The sequence below is a fragment of the Trichomonas vaginalis genome, chromosome V (assembly GCF_026262505.1).
Source record: "Trichomonas vaginalis G3 chromosome V, whole genome shotgun sequence".
Taxonomy (NCBI): domain Eukaryota; phylum Parabasalia; order Trichomonadida; family Trichomonadidae; genus Trichomonas; species Trichomonas vaginalis.
In genome coordinates this window covers 14,314,679-14,333,259 of record NC_067207.1, presented here as the reverse complement: position 1 = coordinate 14,333,259, position 18,581 = coordinate 14,314,679, and the positions used below count along the sequence as shown (strand labels likewise).

At 30.3% G+C, this 18,581-nt stretch overlaps 5 protein-coding genes across 5 annotated transcripts, besides 2 other annotated features; 3 read left to right on the top strand and 2 right to left on the bottom strand.

Annotated features, from left to right (window-relative positions):
* Nucleotides 1–1,272: 1,272 nt before the first annotated feature.
* Nucleotides 1,273–4,138, top strand: TVAGG3_0335010 (antigen BSP-related family; the record flags this gene model as incomplete). Its single annotated transcript, XM_001327783.1, has 1 exon — nt 1,279–3,762. The coding sequence occupies one exon, from the start codon at nt 1,279–1,281 to the stop codon at nt 3,760–3,762; it is 2,484 nt and encodes an 827-aa protein (XP_001327818.1).
* A 108-nt stretch (nt 4,139–4,246) lies between these two features.
* Nucleotides 4,247–4,901, bottom strand: TVAGG3_0335000 (acetyltransferase (GNAT) family; the record flags this gene model as incomplete). Its single annotated transcript, XM_001327782.1, has 1 exon — nt 4,299–4,805. One exon carries the CDS (start codon nt 4,803–4,805, stop codon nt 4,299–4,301), a length of 507 nt encoding a protein of 168 aa, XP_001327817.1.
* A 622-nt stretch (nt 4,902–5,523) lies between these two features.
* On the bottom strand, nt 5,524–9,519 carry TVAGG3_0334990 (nuclear pore membrane glycoprotein GP210-related family; the record flags this gene model as incomplete). Its single annotated transcript, XM_001327781.1, has 1 exon — nt 5,557–9,417. One exon carries the CDS (start codon nt 9,415–9,417, stop codon nt 5,557–5,559), a length of 3,861 nt encoding a protein of 1,286 aa, XP_001327816.1.
* A 4,611-nt stretch (nt 9,520–14,130) lies between these two features.
* Nucleotides 14,131–14,160: a mobile genetic element.
* A 1,969-nt stretch (nt 14,161–16,129) lies between these two features.
* Nucleotides 16,130–16,366, top strand: TVAGG3_0334970 (N-acetylmuramoyl-l-alanine amidase family; the record flags this gene model as incomplete). The annotated part of the gene is made up of 1 exon (XM_051230595.1): nt 16,130–16,366. One exon carries the CDS (start codon nt 16,130–16,132, stop codon nt 16,364–16,366), a length of 237 nt encoding a protein of 78 aa, XP_051100325.1.
* A 309-nt stretch (nt 16,367–16,675) lies between these two features.
* Nucleotides 16,676–17,227, top strand: TVAGG3_0334960 (uncharacterized protein; the record flags this gene model as incomplete). The annotated part of the gene is made up of 1 exon (XM_051230594.1): nt 16,676–17,227. A coding segment is annotated over one exon (552 nt), but the record flags the coding sequence as incomplete, so codon positions are not given.
* A 513-nt stretch (nt 17,228–17,740) lies between these two features.
* Nucleotides 17,741–18,581: part of a mobile genetic element that runs on past the window's edge.

Here is an 18,581-nt window from a genome sequence, read left to right as displayed (position 1 = left end):
AAAGCCAAAAAAATAGGCTTTTTATTGGATTTGTACACTAGATCAATAATCTATTTAGGATCTGACACTCTTTTTAGCCAGAGATATGAGGTCCTTTCTAGGAAAACGATCTATTCATCCATAAAAAAAATGAATTATCGTTTTCCCCAGAAATTACATGGGGAGTGGTAAAAGTAAGGAAAATCTGGGTAATTAGATTTAAACGAAAAACTACTCCATATTAAAATTTAAGTCGAGAAATTGTATTTTGTTCTTATTTGTTAGCATTTTGTAGACATTCTAATCTTGAATTAATTTGTTACATGATATTATTAACAAATTTAACTGAAAAAATATGTTAATATGGAATAAACCATGATTATATAAGCTATCAATGCTATATATACATATGTAAAAGATTCATATTAACTCAATTAACAAAAATGATAGATTTTCATAAAGGTTCAATCTAGGTTCGTCCGAAAATTTTGATTTTTATATAGAAGACATAGTTTCATATACATAATTAAATTTTCAAACAAATTTGATCATACCATTTATTAAGCAGGATAGTATATTAATTACTATCAGTATAAAAATATAAAAATGATTATATTTAATTATTGCATAATTTAGTCAAAGAGTTATAAGCCTCAAGTGATCGTTATCACCTTCAATGCACATATACTTTATTGATTCATAGATATTTAATCTATGTTTGACATGTTGTTGTCGTCATTCGTTTTGTTCCCATTCTTCCTAAGTTAGAATTAGAGAATACACCATCCACATCATCTAATTTGGTCCTCAGCGATAGATTGGTTCATTTTGGAAGAGTCCCATCAGACAGTTTTCGAGCACCAAATATCAAATTTTAATGTATACAAATCTTTAGTGATTTATCTCTTTTATGATGAGTAAAAGGTTTCTGCTCATCAACATTTGATTTCCGACATATATGATTTCTAATTGCAATTATTTACTTTCTTTTTATAATCTAACTCTGTGACTCATACCATAAATTAATTATTGGAAAGTGTCAATATGTTTGGCACAACGCATGGCGGAAGATACCAAACCATGCAGGGAATATGATACGTTTAAGATTTCCGAACTTTTTTTCCAAAAATTTTCTATCGTTGCCCTACCTCTGAAAATTCAATAGCTCTCAATTTTCTAGCTTTCGGATCGGAATCAAAAGTTCAAATTATCACTTATGGACTAAAAAGATGATGTATTTTTGTGAATCTTATTAACCGAAATAATCGATTTGCCAATCTGACAACAATCACAAAAGAAATGTTTTTTGTCCTTAGCTCTCTTATTAGATCTGCTCCAACATATACTGTTGATGGTAAAACATTGACCATTAACGGTGATGGCATAATCGAGCAAAGTGATGTCCAGAAAAACATTCCCGCAGATTGCGAAAAAGTTATCATTCAAGGTGATATTTCCGAAATCGGAAATTATGCCTTCAACAGCTCAAACTCTCTTGTTACAGTCGAAATTACCGCCCCAATTATCAGAATTGGAAACGGTTCTTTCTTCCACTGTAATAAGTTAGTCAATTTCACCAACCCACCAACATGCCAATATGTTGGCGACCAGGCATTCAGATTTTGCTACTCATTAGTCACCTTCACATCCACAAAAACAACATATTACTACGGTAAATACTGTTTTGATTCAGATGAAGCCCTCCAAAGGTTCGATGTCTTCGAACATCCAGATGCAAAAGACCCAACAGAAACCGTTCGGATCGGCTACAATTGCTTCAATGGCTGCAAGCATTTGATCGAATTATTCTTACCACCTACCCTCACAGAAATTGGCGACAGGGCCTTCTACAACTGCGAAGGTATCGTTAACGCCTCAATTCCTCTTACAATTAAGAAGATTGGGGAGTTTGCATTCTTCAATTGCAAAGGACTTATATATCTCGAGTTCCCAGCCGTCGCGGAAATGGGAAAGGATGCTTTCGCTTCATGTGAGCGCCTTACAAACATCTCATTTGGCGCAAGCTTGACAGTGTTAGAACAATACGTCTTTTCAGACTGCCCGAACCTCCAGTATGTCGATGGAATCAAAAATGTTAACCAGATCAAAGAAGGTGTCTTCAAAGACTGTGATGCTTTGACAGATTTCATTGTTCCAGATGGAGTTTCAGTTATCTCAGGCAAATCATTCACAAAGTCCGCTATTACCACAATTACATTTCCACCATCTATAAAAATGATTAGCGCAAACGCTTTCTCATCTTGCGGCAAATTACAAACAATCAAGTTCTCCGGTGACAACAACATCGAAAACATTGCTGACTTTGCATTCAAAGACTGTGTTAACCTTACATCATTTGATTTCGGATCTAAACTTACTAAGATCGGAAAATTAGCTTTTACAAACACAGCTTTGAAGTCAGTTACCATTGCAGCAAGTGTTACATCAATTGATTCCACAGCATTCTCAGATATCAGCACTATTTCTGAGATCAAAGTTGACGCAAGCAATCAATATTACGTCAATGGTGCCTGTGGAGCTGTTTACAGCAAAGACAAGACTTCACTCTGCTGGTTCATCCCAACATACACTGGAGAATTCAAGTACGAACAAGAGTTGACAACAATCAAGCAATACGCATTCTCTGGTGCAACAATTTCAGAAGTTTCCATTCCAGAGTCAGTTACAACAATTGAAAAAGATGCATTTGCATCATCTTTGATCCAAACAATCAAAGTTCCAGGCAAATTCAAAGAAATTCCAGAATACTTCGCTATCAAGTCTGAAAACTTAGTCAACTTAGTTCTTAACGAAGGAATCACAACAATTGGAAACAGCTCATTTGCTGATTGCACAAAATTAGTTGAAGTTAAACTTCCAAATTCATTGGAGAAACTTTCTCATTATTCATTCAGAGGCTGCACATCTCTCAAGGAAATCAACTTAGAGAATGTTAGTAGATTAGGATTATCAGTTTTCGGTGGATGCACTTCATTAGAGAGAGTCAGTATTCCATCTGCAATCAGAAGATTATCTAACTATTTGTTCAGTGGATGCACATCACTTTATGAAGTCACATTAAATGATATGATCACATCAATTGGAGCTGGATGCTTCCAACAATGCACTGCACTTAAGAGTATCACATTACCAAAGTCTCTTAAGAGAATTAACAAACAAGCATTCACTCAGTCTTCAATCCAGAACTTGATCATTCCAGAAAATGTTTCTAGAATTGTTGGTGAAGCTTTCTTGAACATGCCAGAGTTGGAAACAATTGTTTTCAATGGAGTTATCAACTCAATTGAAGAATTCCCATTCGCTTACTGTCCTAAATTACACGCCATCACATTCTTTAACAATATCCAAAATGTCTCAGATTACTTCCTTGGTGATGACGTCGAAGCATTAAGAGATTTCAGATATTGCGGCACTCAAGAAGTCAAGGGTGATTTCTTAAACAAGTACGCTGGAACACAAGGTTTCGTTGCTTCTGTTGGTGATTACTACAAACACGGAACAATCGGAGGAATCACTGCACACGTAACAACACTTTGCCATGCTCCATACGTTCCAACACCTGCTCCAACACAGGAACCAACTGCAACTCCAAAACCAGACAACCATAAGAAGAATCTCATACTAATCTTGTCATTAGTAATAATCGGAACAATCATCCTCACTGCTCTGATTGTCACATTCGTTGTCAGATGCGTAATGAAGAAGACTGGATGGAAGAAGAATGAGACATTAACAGAGTCCCTTCTTACACAAACAGTATAAAAAAATTTTTCTTTAGTTTTAAAATAAATAAATCATAATTTCTAAATATACTAGATTTTAATAAGTCATTTCAAACAAATTTTGAAAAAAAATTTAAATCCAATTTCATAAACTTCGCCTCAAATTCAATTTTTTTCAGTAAAATTATCTTAGTTTTCTTGGGGAATGTATTCAATGAAGACTTAAATCATGAAAATGAATTTAATATTTATGACCCCAACATTATTAAGTACTTTGGCCAAATTAAATGACTCTAATGCAACATTTGCCGCTTATTTTGATTGAATTTTGTCTAACTGTAGTAAAACCTCAAAAAATACTTTGCAATGATTTCGAATTTCTTCAAAATCCAGATTTATCATTCATTTGTACCTATAAATAGTAGAACTAAGATAGTTCCCTATGCAGATTTGCCAAAAATCAATGCAAATTCGGGTTCAAGGGTATTCTTTCATAAAATTTTGCTCTTCCGGACATGACTTTTAAGAATTATGATAGAATTTTATTGAAATCATGAATAGTTGGTTTAGAATTGTTTATTTAGAATGTAAAACTTTTTCAAATGCTAATCGTGGGGATCCATCATATTTCACTTCTCCACAATAGACATATTTTAGTTTGTCCAAAATATGGAGCATGGCTTTATTGTCAAAGTTTGTATCAACTTTGATACTATAAATCTTTTTTGAAACTGCAATATCTTCAAGCATCTCAAGTATCTTTGTACCTAGGCCGCGCCCTTTTACACTTTTGTGGGTAGCAATCCGGTGAATAACTAGATAATCACCATTAGTTAACCATTTTCCTTCAAGATCATTGTATGCAGGTTCCACATCAAAGATTGCAGCTGCATATGCAATAACGATACCATTTTCGGTCAAAACATACCCATATTTATTTTTAATATCATTGGCCACAGTTTCAGTATTGGGATAACCATCTTGCCATTGATTGCTTCCATCAGCTTTTCTCTGAGCAATTGCTTGCTGAAGAATCTCCCATATTTTATCTTTATCAGATTCGTTGGCCAGACGAAACTCCATAAATGAATCATAAGAATGAAAAAGCTACAAAAGTTCTGTGAAGAATATATATCAATTCATTCCATTAGCCATAATTCTAACGATCGTCAAACTTTCTTCTGAATTATTAGAGAATAAGTAAAGGCCGTTATTTTGTCAAAAAAAAGTCATCCTGGGAAATTTGTTTCTACTATGCAGCCTTCTATTGCAAGTCTTATTGGGTTATTGACACGGACCTATAAATTAAAGTCCAGTATGAATCATTAAAACCACTGTATTTAAGATTTTGTCCAATTTAGAAGTTTGATATCTTCGAATTAAAAACAATATTGTTGTTTTTCATAATTACTGCTTCCAAACACATTAAAAATTTATTATAATAGTATTTGTGCAATCAAACATATAGATTAAAACTTAATATACTACATCAAAGTAATTTTTGCTCCGAGCTTCTTATTTTGCATAGTGCAGATACTTATACCATAGGAACTTATTGAGAAATAGTTCTTGATATTTGTGCAATTGAAAATAGCCAAGAAAGAGCTGAGATCAGACAAATTTCTTACCAGGAAGATAATAATGCAAAAGATCTTTTAGTGATATACAAGATATCAGATAAATCTGCATGATCTTTTAAAAAGAAACAATCAAAAAGTTTTTTTCTCTTCATATTTGATATTGATTTTTTTCATAGATAAAAAAGGAAAGTGTTATGCTATTTTTTTAAAGATAGAATTTTATAAATAACAAAATAAAGCTAACAAAACAAAATCTAATGCCACATCAAAGGAACATTCGAGTTATGTTTGAAATTCTTTTTTGATAAAGACAAAGAAATGTTCAAATCTTCATTACCTTGGCATACATATCTATCCATTACAAATAAGCAATGTCTATCATTATTGCATTTGCAATCTAATGAATCAAAAACACTTAACATTTCTTTTCGCTTTCCATACTCAAAAACAGGTCTAACTTCTAAATCATCACCATTAGGATATATTTCTGCGAACAACAGTTTTGTAACACGTGTTTTTGCTTTATTGTGTTTGGAGCATTGGACCAAAGATTCTCCAACTCTTTTTGCCTTTATAATTCCCATGTTTGAAATACTTAAAACACTTGTATTGGAAGATTTCCATTCAACTAAGTTCGAACAATATATTTCTCTCTTTCCTCCAACTAACAAATAATCTGGAACATCAATAAATGATTTGTAAACTGAAATCACTGTCTCTAACCTAAAATAATCATTGTAAACAACAACATTAGTATTATTACTCTTCATCTCATATCCGTCATCAATCTTCGTGACACTATCATTAAAGTTAGTAAAAGTGTCATTATAATCATCATAAAAAGTGCCAAAATTATGTATCAACTTGATAAATATCAAATTACTTTCTTGCTCAATGAAAATGTCACTTGGATATGTAACTGAGATTGTGACATTTTCAGTTTGACTTCCTCTCTGACATTCGGAATAAAAAGTGCCAACTTCTGTTGCTTTGAAGTATTGAGGGAAACAATAACCATTAGATTTCACGTAATGGGATGTTCCGATAGGAATACTCACGTATTTTTCGGTTTCTAACTTCTGATCGACGATGAAAGAAAGTGAGGTGAAGAAATCTAAAAATCTGACATTAATTGTAAACCGTCCTTCCTCAGAAAACTTCGTGTAAACTCTTCCTCCGATAACTTTGAAAGAGAAATCTCCTTTCCATTTTCCATCTGAAATAGAAATATTTCCTTTTTCTGTGACAGCAAAAACGCTGAAAACAGCCATATTTCCTACAATGAAAGTATCAGTTGAAGGCATAATCATCAAATCTGTTATTTTTGTGACTAACACATTGACATCGATGAAATCAATTTCATTTCCTTCAATGTAACATCTAATAGTTGTTGAACCACTGTTAACAGTATATAAATCATTTGTCATAATATCATTATTCATAGATTTGTATTTAACCAATTCTACTGGTCCTTTACTGAACTTTATTGATATAAATCTTCCTGGGAAAGTGACAATTTCTGATGGAGAAGCAAGTGTCAATTTTTCAAAAACGGTTATTTCTTTAACAAAAGAAATATCTCTGCATTTCGCAGTGATGAAATGTTTTCCTTCTGTCTCAGCGAAATATTGGTAAACTCCATTAACAACCATTTGATTGTCAACAGTTATATTAATACATGACAAAACAGAATGATGGAATTCTCTTCCTAATTCATCATATAATTTAATGACCATGTCAATTTTAGATCCAATTTGGCAAGTATCAGGACCTAAAATTACCAATTTATATGGTTGTGAATAAACTACTTTGATCTCTGTTCTAAACTCAGAGATACAATAATCTTGGACTAAAACTAAATTGTCAGAAATTCTTGTCAAGTTAAATTTGCCAGTCCCTCCTTTAATTTCTTCATTTGGAAATTCACAATTCTCCATAAGAACTAGTTCTTTCGATGATGTGATATTAAAGAGCGGTTTGACAATAATTGATGCTGACAAATTAAATTTCTTGTACTTAAATGTAACACTTTCATTTAGTGTTTTAGTTAATGGTGTAGAAACTTTTTTGCCACTTGACAAGAAACCGCTAATAACCGTTTTATTATCGATATAAACTACATTGAGTTTTTCATCGAAATAGTATATTGCAAGTGAAGGAATCCTGAAATATGGTACGTAAACTCTCCAATAACGCAAAAATCCCCAAGGATCACTTGTATTTGCTGATCGAATGAGTGAACAAGAAGGAGCATATTTCTGGTTTTCATCTGTCACAACTATAGCAATACGAGAAACTTTAATTACATCAACATCAATTTCTGTGGAATAATTTAAAGGAATTGGATTATTTTCCGTTGGATCATTGTAAACAATGAGTTTGCATGTACCATTAAATGTTTCATTAAAAGAAATAGAATGATTATATATTCTTATGCTTTCATTTCCACAATTTATGAAATAGTTTGGAGGTTCTGCATCTTCCCAGTGTTGTGGGCCATCAATTATCTCCAAATCAAAAGGAGTATCACAGAAACCTTTGATTTTTTGGATGCTTTTAAGTGGTTTAATTACAGAGAAAAGTTCTGTTGCATTTGATTCTCCGCATTGCATTTGTATTCTTGCAAATCCAGGAGAAATGCATTCGTAGTTAGAATCAATGACAGATTCATTCAAAGATCTGATTGAATCTGGTTTGAAGTAGCTAAAAACTTTTCCGGACATACTCAACGCGAAGAAAGTTATGTTTATTTTCTCTCCAACTTCCATCTCGAAACGAGTCATGTTAAACCTCGCGCTCAAAATGTCTTCAACTGATATCATTGCTGTTGCTTTGAGGCCATTGACTAGATTATCTTCTACAACTAAATTTGTGTCTCCTAAATTTATTGCTGTAATAAAACCATTTTCATCAACTTTTGCAATTTTTTCATTTTCAACTGAAAAAGTGAAATTTCCAGAACCATTTGTGATGTTGAAAGAGAATCCTGAATGCGAAATAGGAAGTAAACATTGCTCTGGATATATAGATATCTTTTTAACAAAGAAAACAGGAAAAGTGACACTGATATTTTCAAAAATATTTCCTTGAATTTCTGTAAAACCGTCAATTACATTTGTATAATTAAATATCGAGATTCTACCGTAAGGATGCTGGATTTTATTGTCAAATTTATCGTAAACATCAAATAATTCAAAATCAGGGTTTGTTCCTACTAAAACATGTTGTTTTTCTGCAATTGAATATTCAGGAAAAGTGACAAAAATTTCGGATGTCAAATAATTATGAGATAAGCTTGAGAATGTGATTTTCATTGTAGAACTGCCTATTTCTTTTGGTTTCAGCTTAATTTCTGAATTTTTGATTGAATATTCGACCACAGATTTATTTGTGACTTCTATTTTGAAATAAGAAGGATCAACTTTGGATATACATGTTTTATTAGACAAATTTGAGCTGCAAATCGAAATTGATGAAGGAGTATTAGTGACCAAATATACTTTTGTTGAATTAAGAAACATTGACTGATAAACTGTAATTTTGATGTTCTTTGAGAGTACATCTAGAACTTTGATGTTGAAATATATCTTGCCGATCGAATTTGTTGTAATGAAATATGAATTTTGTGGAAGAGTAATGTTTTTGTAGTAATCTTTGGATAAAGTTATCGACTTGTTTTCAGAAATGATACTAATCCATTCAAATGGAATAAAAGCATGAGGTTTTTTCTTGGAATCGCTTGTATAAATTTGTAAAAACTCAATTGATTGGTTAAGATATAAATATGGGGATGAAATGTGGGAGTGAACGTAATTTATTGTCGTAAACTTGATTTTAATATTGTCATCAAGGTTAGATGAGTTATGAACGGTAAGGATGCAAAAATCAGAAGAATTTATTACAGCAGTAACATTGATAACACATATCGAATGTGTTTCATTTTGATAATTGTCGACTATCGATGCAAGGGAAGAATTCGAAATCGAAAAAGAACAATTCGTATCATTATAAGGAAATTCATAAATGTAGTTTTCTTTGTAAGGGGGAATTAATGGCAATCGAATTGTTTTCGTCTTGACTGCTGCTAAGAAAAGTAAAAGATAAATTGGTAACATTTCAAAAAAATAAATGAATACATTTCACTTTTCGATATCAAATATTTGCCTTAAACTATTTAAAATTCACATTTAGACATTCCTTTGCAAAGACATTTTTTGAATCAATTCCAAGTTTATTCTTAATCCATTTTATAAGCAACTGCATTTCAAAAGACATAGTGAAAATCCTTTTGGTGGTAGCGTTGAATTAATGTTTGGAGGGAAATCAAATTTTATTATAATATTGATATAATTATAATCTTATCTTTAATAAAGTGAATGCAATAATATTTAGGATCTATACAAAAATATGTAATCGAAATTCTATTGATAAATGAAAGATTAGAAATTTCTTCAATGCGCTTCAATAAATTCAATCAACATTTAACTTTCGAACAGCTGATGGTTGAATTCCTAATGTAGTTGATTTTTCGCAATACACAATCTTATTCTATACTCCATGCATATATTTCATTAATAATCTTCATTTGTCAGGCATATCATTCCTTCACAATCAAATACAATTATTTCTAACATAGGCTTTTGTGATATTTACTTGTGAAGCCAAAATATCAGTAAAACAATAGAATTTATGTGCTCTGATCATTTTTACACGCTTCCAATTTTGGCAGAGAAAAAATCCAGAGTTCATAATAATTTGAAACATTATTTTGGATTTTACCCATGGAAAAAGCTTGAATTGTTTTTATATGTTTCACTTTCTATAACGTAATGAAAACCTTCAAAACTGACAGTTAAATTGAGAAAACCCATAGAATTGATTGAATGAGTCTATTTTTAAAGGTTTCTTTAAACACTTCTAGAAGAGAGCATCATCATATTCCTGGTTCAATGATAATAAGACATTAATATATAAAAATGCTTCTTCTGTTATTACACAACAAACAGAGAATATTGCTGAAACAGTTAATTTCTTCATTTATGGGAATGTCAAAGAAATCGGGGATAGTGCATTTGTAAATTATACTAGTCTTGTAAATTTATGTTTACCTGATTCTGTTGAAAAAGTTGGAAATTCCATAATCCAAAATACTAAAATCAGAATTTTTCATATTCCTTTATCCATGAATCAAATTCATGGAGCTGGCTCATTTGATTGGACATATTTTTTAGAAGAGTTCACAATTGATCCTGCAAATCAATATTTTTCCGTTGTAGATGGGATTCTTTATGATAAAAACATGAAAAAATTAATGACATTTCCAGCAGCTAAAAACATATCTGTATATACAATACCATATGGAGTTGAAGAAATATATGGATCGGCAACAAATTGCATTCGCTATGTTGAAAAATTTATTATACCACAGACTTTAATACGACCTTATTCTATTCTCTATGCTTCTACGAGTTTTAACATTAAAGTAATTGTTTTTAGATTCCCTGATCAAGATAAATCCACATTTCCAATTGAAGCTCATAACACATTCTTTGGAATGCCAAATTACTCAGTTGACAATATTACATTATGCAGAATACCATGATTCAGTCCAAAAAGTGATTATCAATGGATACAAACCCCATTCATTGGTTGAATATTCAGATCAATATTTCATAGATGTTGCAAACATTAATACAATCGAAATTGGAACTGGTATTTCTAAAATTAACCAAAACTCATTTAAGATATCACCAAGTGTTTCCTTTATTTTCAATTATAATATTCACACATTTATCCACCGAAAATGCTTTTCTTTTTCTTATATAAACTATGTTGTTTTTATTTCCATGTTTCTTTCATAAATAATCGATATCTTTCTTATTAATAGTACTATACAAGTATCCCTATGGATAGAAATATATTTATGTGGTTGAACATCTTATATTCAAGGTAAAAAAAAGATAAGAGCATATCAGAAATAACCTTAAAAGTACTTTTCTGAGAAGAGTCTATCGTCTAAGGACACCCTTAAACTAAATTGAGTGAATATGTTGTTAACTCAACAGGTGATACAATTAAATCGTTTGACAAAACCTATTCGGGGACAATTAAAATCACAACACAAACTTATAAAAGAATTGGAAATGATGCTTGTATAAGATGCAAAGCTACAGGTTTGGATCTAAGTATGTCATTAATAACAACAATTGATGTTACAGCGTTTGCTTACTCTTCCTTAGAAAATGTAATTTTTTCCCCAGTTACACAATCTTTAGGCTCAAATGCTTTTTGTGCGACCCCAATTATATCAGTGAACATTGTTGCATCAATAAAATCAATGACAGGAGTTACATTTAACCAATGTTATCGTCTGAACACGCTCACAGTAGATAAAGATAATCCTTATTTTTATTCCGAAAATAATTTTATTTTTACAAAAGGTGATAACAAATTGGTCCGAACTCCAATTACTTACTCAGTACCTGATATTCCAAATAAAGAAAATATTAAAACGCTTGGAGAGTTTTTTATGAGTGGATCTATCATAAAACAATTTATTGGTTGGCAAAATTTAACATCGATTGAACAATACACTTTTCATGCACATAGTTATCTCAAAACCGTAGATATATCAATGACTCAAATCAATGCATTGCCTGTTTTTTGTTTTTCTGGATGCGAAACATTAAACGATTTAAAGCTCCCAGGAAATTTGACAGAATTGGCAAGTAAATCTTTAAATAATTTGCCATTATTGAAATATATTTTTATTCCGATTAGAGTTTCAAGTATTGAAAATGGTGCATTTGATAGCATGAACAGTCTAAAGATAATAGTTTATCTTGGACAAATTTCATTTGAAAACAGAAATTTATTCAAAAATTGTCCTTTAATTAATACAGTCCGTGTTTCATATTTATATCCTTCTGATCTTTTTTGTAAGTATAGTGTTATAAGAGATGCCTATATATATTTAAATAATAGCTTCGTATGTCCTTCATTGGAAAACAAAAATATTCTCATTAATCGATTCTTTTCGATTACATTATATTCTGTTTTTATTTTAATGTAATGATAGCTTTTGAAATAACCTTAATAATAAAAAGTGACAAATAGAAAAAATAATTAAAATATTAACATACCTGTAACTAGAAATATTCTTTAGTTATAAGGTTTAATCTGCCAATAATATGAAATTATATTGAAAATTATCGGTTATATTGAATTCCCATATTTTATAATAAAATAAAAACATAAAGTACATGAATAGATAGAGAAGATAAAATACAAGTATTTCTCATTTGATGTGTACATTGGTGATATATTTTTAGATACAAATTTGGAATCGAAACACAGCTTAATGTACTATCCGTTCCAAAATAAATATCAAATTTAATTAAAATTTGATTAGAAACCTCTGCAGATTTTAGATTTGTATTTTCAAAATAACAATCATTGAAAATCATATATCCGCCTGTATAATTTATTGAAAATGTATCACAAACATTATCAATGAAAATAGAATTAAAAACAGAAAGGTTACATGGGGAAAGATTAATGCACAATACACACAGTGGAACTGTATTGTTAGACATTGAAAAGTAATTCAAATTAAAGTAATGATTTCTTAGCTCAATACAACTAGTTTCACCTCTTAATGATTCATAAATGCAGAATGAAGAATTTCCATATCCATTATCATATACTCCTCCAGCATATGATGAACACAATGATTTGGTAACATTTACATAATTTAGACTTGTCCTTGGTTGGCTTAATACATAATTAGCATGGCGTTTGGATAAAAGACCATTTTCACTTATTGTAGATCTATTAAATTCAAAAGAATATGTAGAATACATGTTGATAAAATGTGCATGGTTCCACGAATTACAAGAAATGCCACATGTTTTATCTAATAAAATATTACCGAGTTGTGTTCGTATTGATAAAGCCCCTCCATATTCAGTTACAGAAGAAGAGTTGAAAAAGTAATCTTGAATTATATTAACGATAGATTCTTTTCCAATACAGAAATCACAACGGATTGTGAATTAAAATTTTCAAAAATACAATTTGACAAAGATATTTCATTTATTCCACTGATTTGAAATTTATATTTCCTATATTGAAATTCCTTTGATATCATCTTAAAACATAATTAAGAACTCAATTAATCAAATTTCAAATTTTTGATGTCATCTAAATGCCTTTGGATTTAGAAGATGATTGGATATTATGCGACAACTCAATGCATTATATGGAAAATATAGAATGATAAAATTTTGATAATTGACACTTTTAACATTAACCTTATTTGCTATGTAAACTTACAGTTCACACATATTGAAATGATACCAATTAAATCGATAATAACTTTATCGATATTTTTCGATTTACAAAACAAACAAACGGAAGTTCGATAAAGTAAGCAATATGTTAATCATCAATGCTTACTTAAATTAAACGGGCTTAGTTTCCCAAAAAATTCTGAGAGAGGGTCAAAGTTGCTATTTGTCACTTTTCCACAAGAATATAATGGGGAAAAAGTTATCATATAGTTGATCTCATTCACTGAGGGGAGAGATGCATGTAGTGTAATGGGATAAACAGTGGGATTTCTGCTCTAAGTCCTAGGTTCGAGACACATTGGCTTCATTTTTCTCTTTTTTATTGACGTAAACTATTCAATTTTTGTGTTCTCCATTCAAATTTCAGAATTTTTTTTGCAGATTTCACGCTACATTCGAAGTTACCTTTTGTAACAACCACCACCGCCTACGAAAGACGAAAGTGTGTCACGATTTCACCCGGAAATCCGACGGTTGTTTAAGAGTAAGCACTTTTGTCACCTACTCAAAAAATTCTTAATTAATATAATCTAATCGTTCCAGATATTGTCTCTAAATAAACAGGATATTTTTAATCATTTTTCAGCATGTTAGAATTAATGCATTATTAGTAGTATATGTGAACGGGTTTAGTGACTTTTTTTGTTACGTCTATATATAGATGAAGGTATATTTTCACATCTTCTATATATATATGATATAAAATTTTTTTCTTACGTTTTTTAAGTCATGAATTCGTAAGAAAGTGTGACATTATTAAATAAATTAGTAATAAATATTTATTTATAAATCATTAAAATTAACATTAATTTTAAAATAATTTATTTTTTTATCTTTTATAAAAGAAGCTATATATAGATGATGACAGATATTCCGCGATTAATTAAACATTGTTTAAATCCTGAATGGGTTAAACTTCAATTTAAAAATGAAGATTGTGAATTATTAAATGAATATGAAAGCCAAAATAAGCTAATGAGGTATAAATATAATGATAAAGAATATTTAATTTCATGGAATCAATGGAGTCATAATCAAAGACCTCATAAACGAGAAGAAGAAATTGAAAATAATGAAATGGAAATCATTGATGACATTAAAGAGGATGGAATTCCTAAATTTTGTAGAAAAACCTTTAGAACTAAGTTAGGAGCATATAAACGTAGAGTATTAAATCCTGAATATCTTAAACATTTATTTAAAAAGGAAGACTGTGAATTATTAAACGTTAATGAATATGAAAATGCTAAATCAAAACTGAGATATAAATATATTGGAAGTGATGAAAGGTGTAAAGATAAAGATAAAGTTTATTCAGTTTCATATAATAACTGGCACACGTTAGGGATAAGAAAACATTTAGGAGATTATGGGAAATGTTCTGAATTCTTTAAATCTAGTATGTACGAGAGAGTAAAAGAAATTAGAAATAATTATTTTCATGAATGAAAGATTCACTACCATAATGAAATAAAAAATAATTTTTTTAAAAAATAAACTTTAAAAATTCATGTCTTACATTTTTGAATAATTTATTTTTTTAATTCGTAAGAAAATGAGAGGATCAAGATTCGTAACCATCAATCAATTAATGGATGCTCTTTCACCAATTCTTGAAAATGTTAAACAAGTAGATGTTTATTTCGATGATTATGTAGAAAGTTTTATATTAAAGGTAAGTTTAATATTAAACCTATTGCTTTTGCATTTGATAATAAATTAATTGAAAATGTAAAAATTTGGGAATTAATTCCGAATATTGAATTTATAACAAATATTAATGATAAATGGTTTAAACGAATTTCAACCACAAAAGTTCTTTGTAAATTAATGATCAAAACTGAGGAAAAAGAATTTAACGGGTTTAAATATCATCCAAATAAAGTTTCAGAACTAGAAAATGAAAAACTTCAGAAAAAATTAAACGATAGACTTTCAAATGATTGTATTGAAAAAATAAATAAACTAGCAGAAGTTGCATTTAATAATGAAATATTTGATGAATATAACCTTGAACTCAGTGATGAGCTTTAAGGACCCGGGCTCAACGAGTCATGATTTATGAAATCAATAATTTGATTTATTCTTTCTTCAATAATTTCTATTCTTTTTGTTAAATCATCTATTTTCATTAATGAGGTGATTCTTGATTGAGGAATAGATTTCAAACTAACCACCCCTTTTATTTTTGAAATTTTGAATCCATCAACTTTAAACATTTTATTCAATTTACATGTTGTCAATTCTTCAAATAATTTTTTATTATTAGCATAATAATCATTAAATTCTTTAACAGATGAAAAAATTTTTATTTCAGTAATTGGTTTAACAACGTTTATTTTTTGTTGAACATTTTCACTTTCATTTATTTCTTCCTCCTCTGTTTCATTTATTTTTAAAATTGGTTTCATTTATCATTAAATAAAAATTAGAAAATAAGTGATGAAATATTTTTTTAATTAATATTAAATCAGAAATGGCGGCAGGATTCTTTAAAAAATTATGGGATGGAATAAAGAAAGCTGCGGGTTGGGTTTATAAAAAGGTTATTAAACCTGTTGCAAACTTTTTGGCACCAGTAGCGAAAACGGCAGGAACTATCATAGGTGGAGTATTAGGTACAAAAGCAGGTAATCCGGCGATGGGAGCACAAGCAGGTAACGCAATTGGTGGAATAGCTGAAGGAATACTTAATAAAATAGGAGGTAGATAGTGGAAAAATAAATAAATATTATTTTTATCTTAGTATTGGTTGTAGTCTTTGATAAACTTTTTCTCCTTTATTTAAAATTTCTCTTATTGGGGCAGCTTTTGGCGTTATTGATTCGGCAATGTCACTAATTGCTTCTTTATTCTTAAATATCCAATTTGCTCCTTTCTTCATTGTTTCCCAAACTTTATGCGCTCCTCTTTTTACTTTATCCCATAATTTTTTAAAGAATCCTGCAGCCATAGATGATTATTTCATTAAAATTAAAAATTCATTTTCATATTTTAATTTTGATTTTTTATTTAATAATAAATGACGACTAACTATTTGGTGCCAAACACTAAACCAATTAATGGAAATGTGTTTCATTCATTCGAAAAGATAAATGAAATATTCGCAAAGAATGACGGTAGAAGATATTATAGAGAACTTGAAAGTTCATGCTATGACTCTGATGCTCCATATTTTGATGATAAACAAACTCATTTAAGAATTACAAATCCGGCTCATGATGTGAACCAATTAGGTGACACATATATTAAACGCAAAGTTAAAGCAACTCTTGTTTCAAATAAAGCTTTCACATGTGATGCCGCTTTTAAATGCATGCGTTTATTCGTTGGTTACAAATCATCAAATCAAAGCTTTAAACAATTAGAAGTAGAAACCGAAAGAGGTGATGCCGGTTATCTTCAAATGGATTGCGCCCGTGAATCTTTCGCATTTGCAACATATAAACCAAAATCAGAAAGGAAAGTTAAAAAGTTTGTTCATTCGTTATATAATAATGTTCAAAAATATGATAACTCAGTATGTGGTAAATATATTGACCCTTCAGAAGTTTTCAAGAAAGCAAATGAAGAAGTTGATATCACTTTTGATATGATTATTCCGGTAAATGATTTGTTAGCATTTCAGGCGTTCGATGATTATCCTAAATCATTTGGTGAAATCATTCTTAAATATTATGTTTTCAGGGATACTTTAGTATTTTGTCAGGTTGACCCGTTAAGAGTTGCTGATTTACAAAATTACGTTTATGAAAAGATAACTGATGAAAATTATGAAAAGATTATGAATCATGTTTATAAATATGATCGCAAATTCCAACAAATCGGACTTCCTGCCAAATTAATTACAAGCTTAGCCGCTACATCTGCTGACGCAATAGTTGATGACGTTATTATTTCATGCACAAAGATGGAAGTTTTAGAGGATAAATGCATTACACCAGGATACGGTTTAATTGAAGAATCAGTTAAAGCAATACCACGTTTATTCAGTAAGGAAGATCCATTCATGATTCCAGCTCAACATATTGACGTTCGTTCACTAAATGGAGGTTGCATCACTCCTGAAGGTATCAGCTCAGATTTCTCATACGCTCTTCATAATGTTACAGATGTTGTGTTAGCATTTCCGAAGAATGCAATGCAAAGAACAGTTTTAGAAAATCCAATGCTTCGAGGTCTTCAGGTCACTATAGATTCCAGAAACTTCCCCGATCAAGCGATGACCACAGTGGGTGACATATTCTTTACACGTATGCTTCAAGCTTCTGATTTAGATGGAGTGAATGAATGCACGGAAGAATACGAGGACTCATTAACTAGACCACTGAATGATGATGATGGCAAGCCATTAGCTAGAACGTGGAAAGACCAAACTTCATTCTTATGCACTATTCCAGTTCAACGTGATGGAGCGGGTATATTCTTTGATGGATTAGAAACTTTCAACTCACAAGTTACAGTACAAGTGAAAGCTTATCCAATCATTCAAGGTGAAAATGACACTTACTGTTCAAAGGTGACAAATCCTCCTCAGGTTTGGTTTACTAGGACTACATATTGGACATGGACACCGGATGAAGGTTTGAAATATCATTCAACAGGTACACCACCACAGTATAGAAGTTCATATGATGAAATATTGATGAATAGAAATGTTTAAAATTATAAATTTATTTTTGATTAAATGGATTTAAATTCTGAAGAATTAGCAGGAGTATATAATACATACGTAGATGATATGATTAATGAAGCATTGAGTGATAATAGAAATGCTCTATCTAAGGAAAAATTAATGAAAATTCCATATTCTGAATGTTACTTAAATTCAATCACTGCAGCAATTGGTAAACAAAATAAAGGTAAAACATTAACGATATTAAAACAAATTATCATTATTGCTAACACTTCCCCCCATTCACATGTGT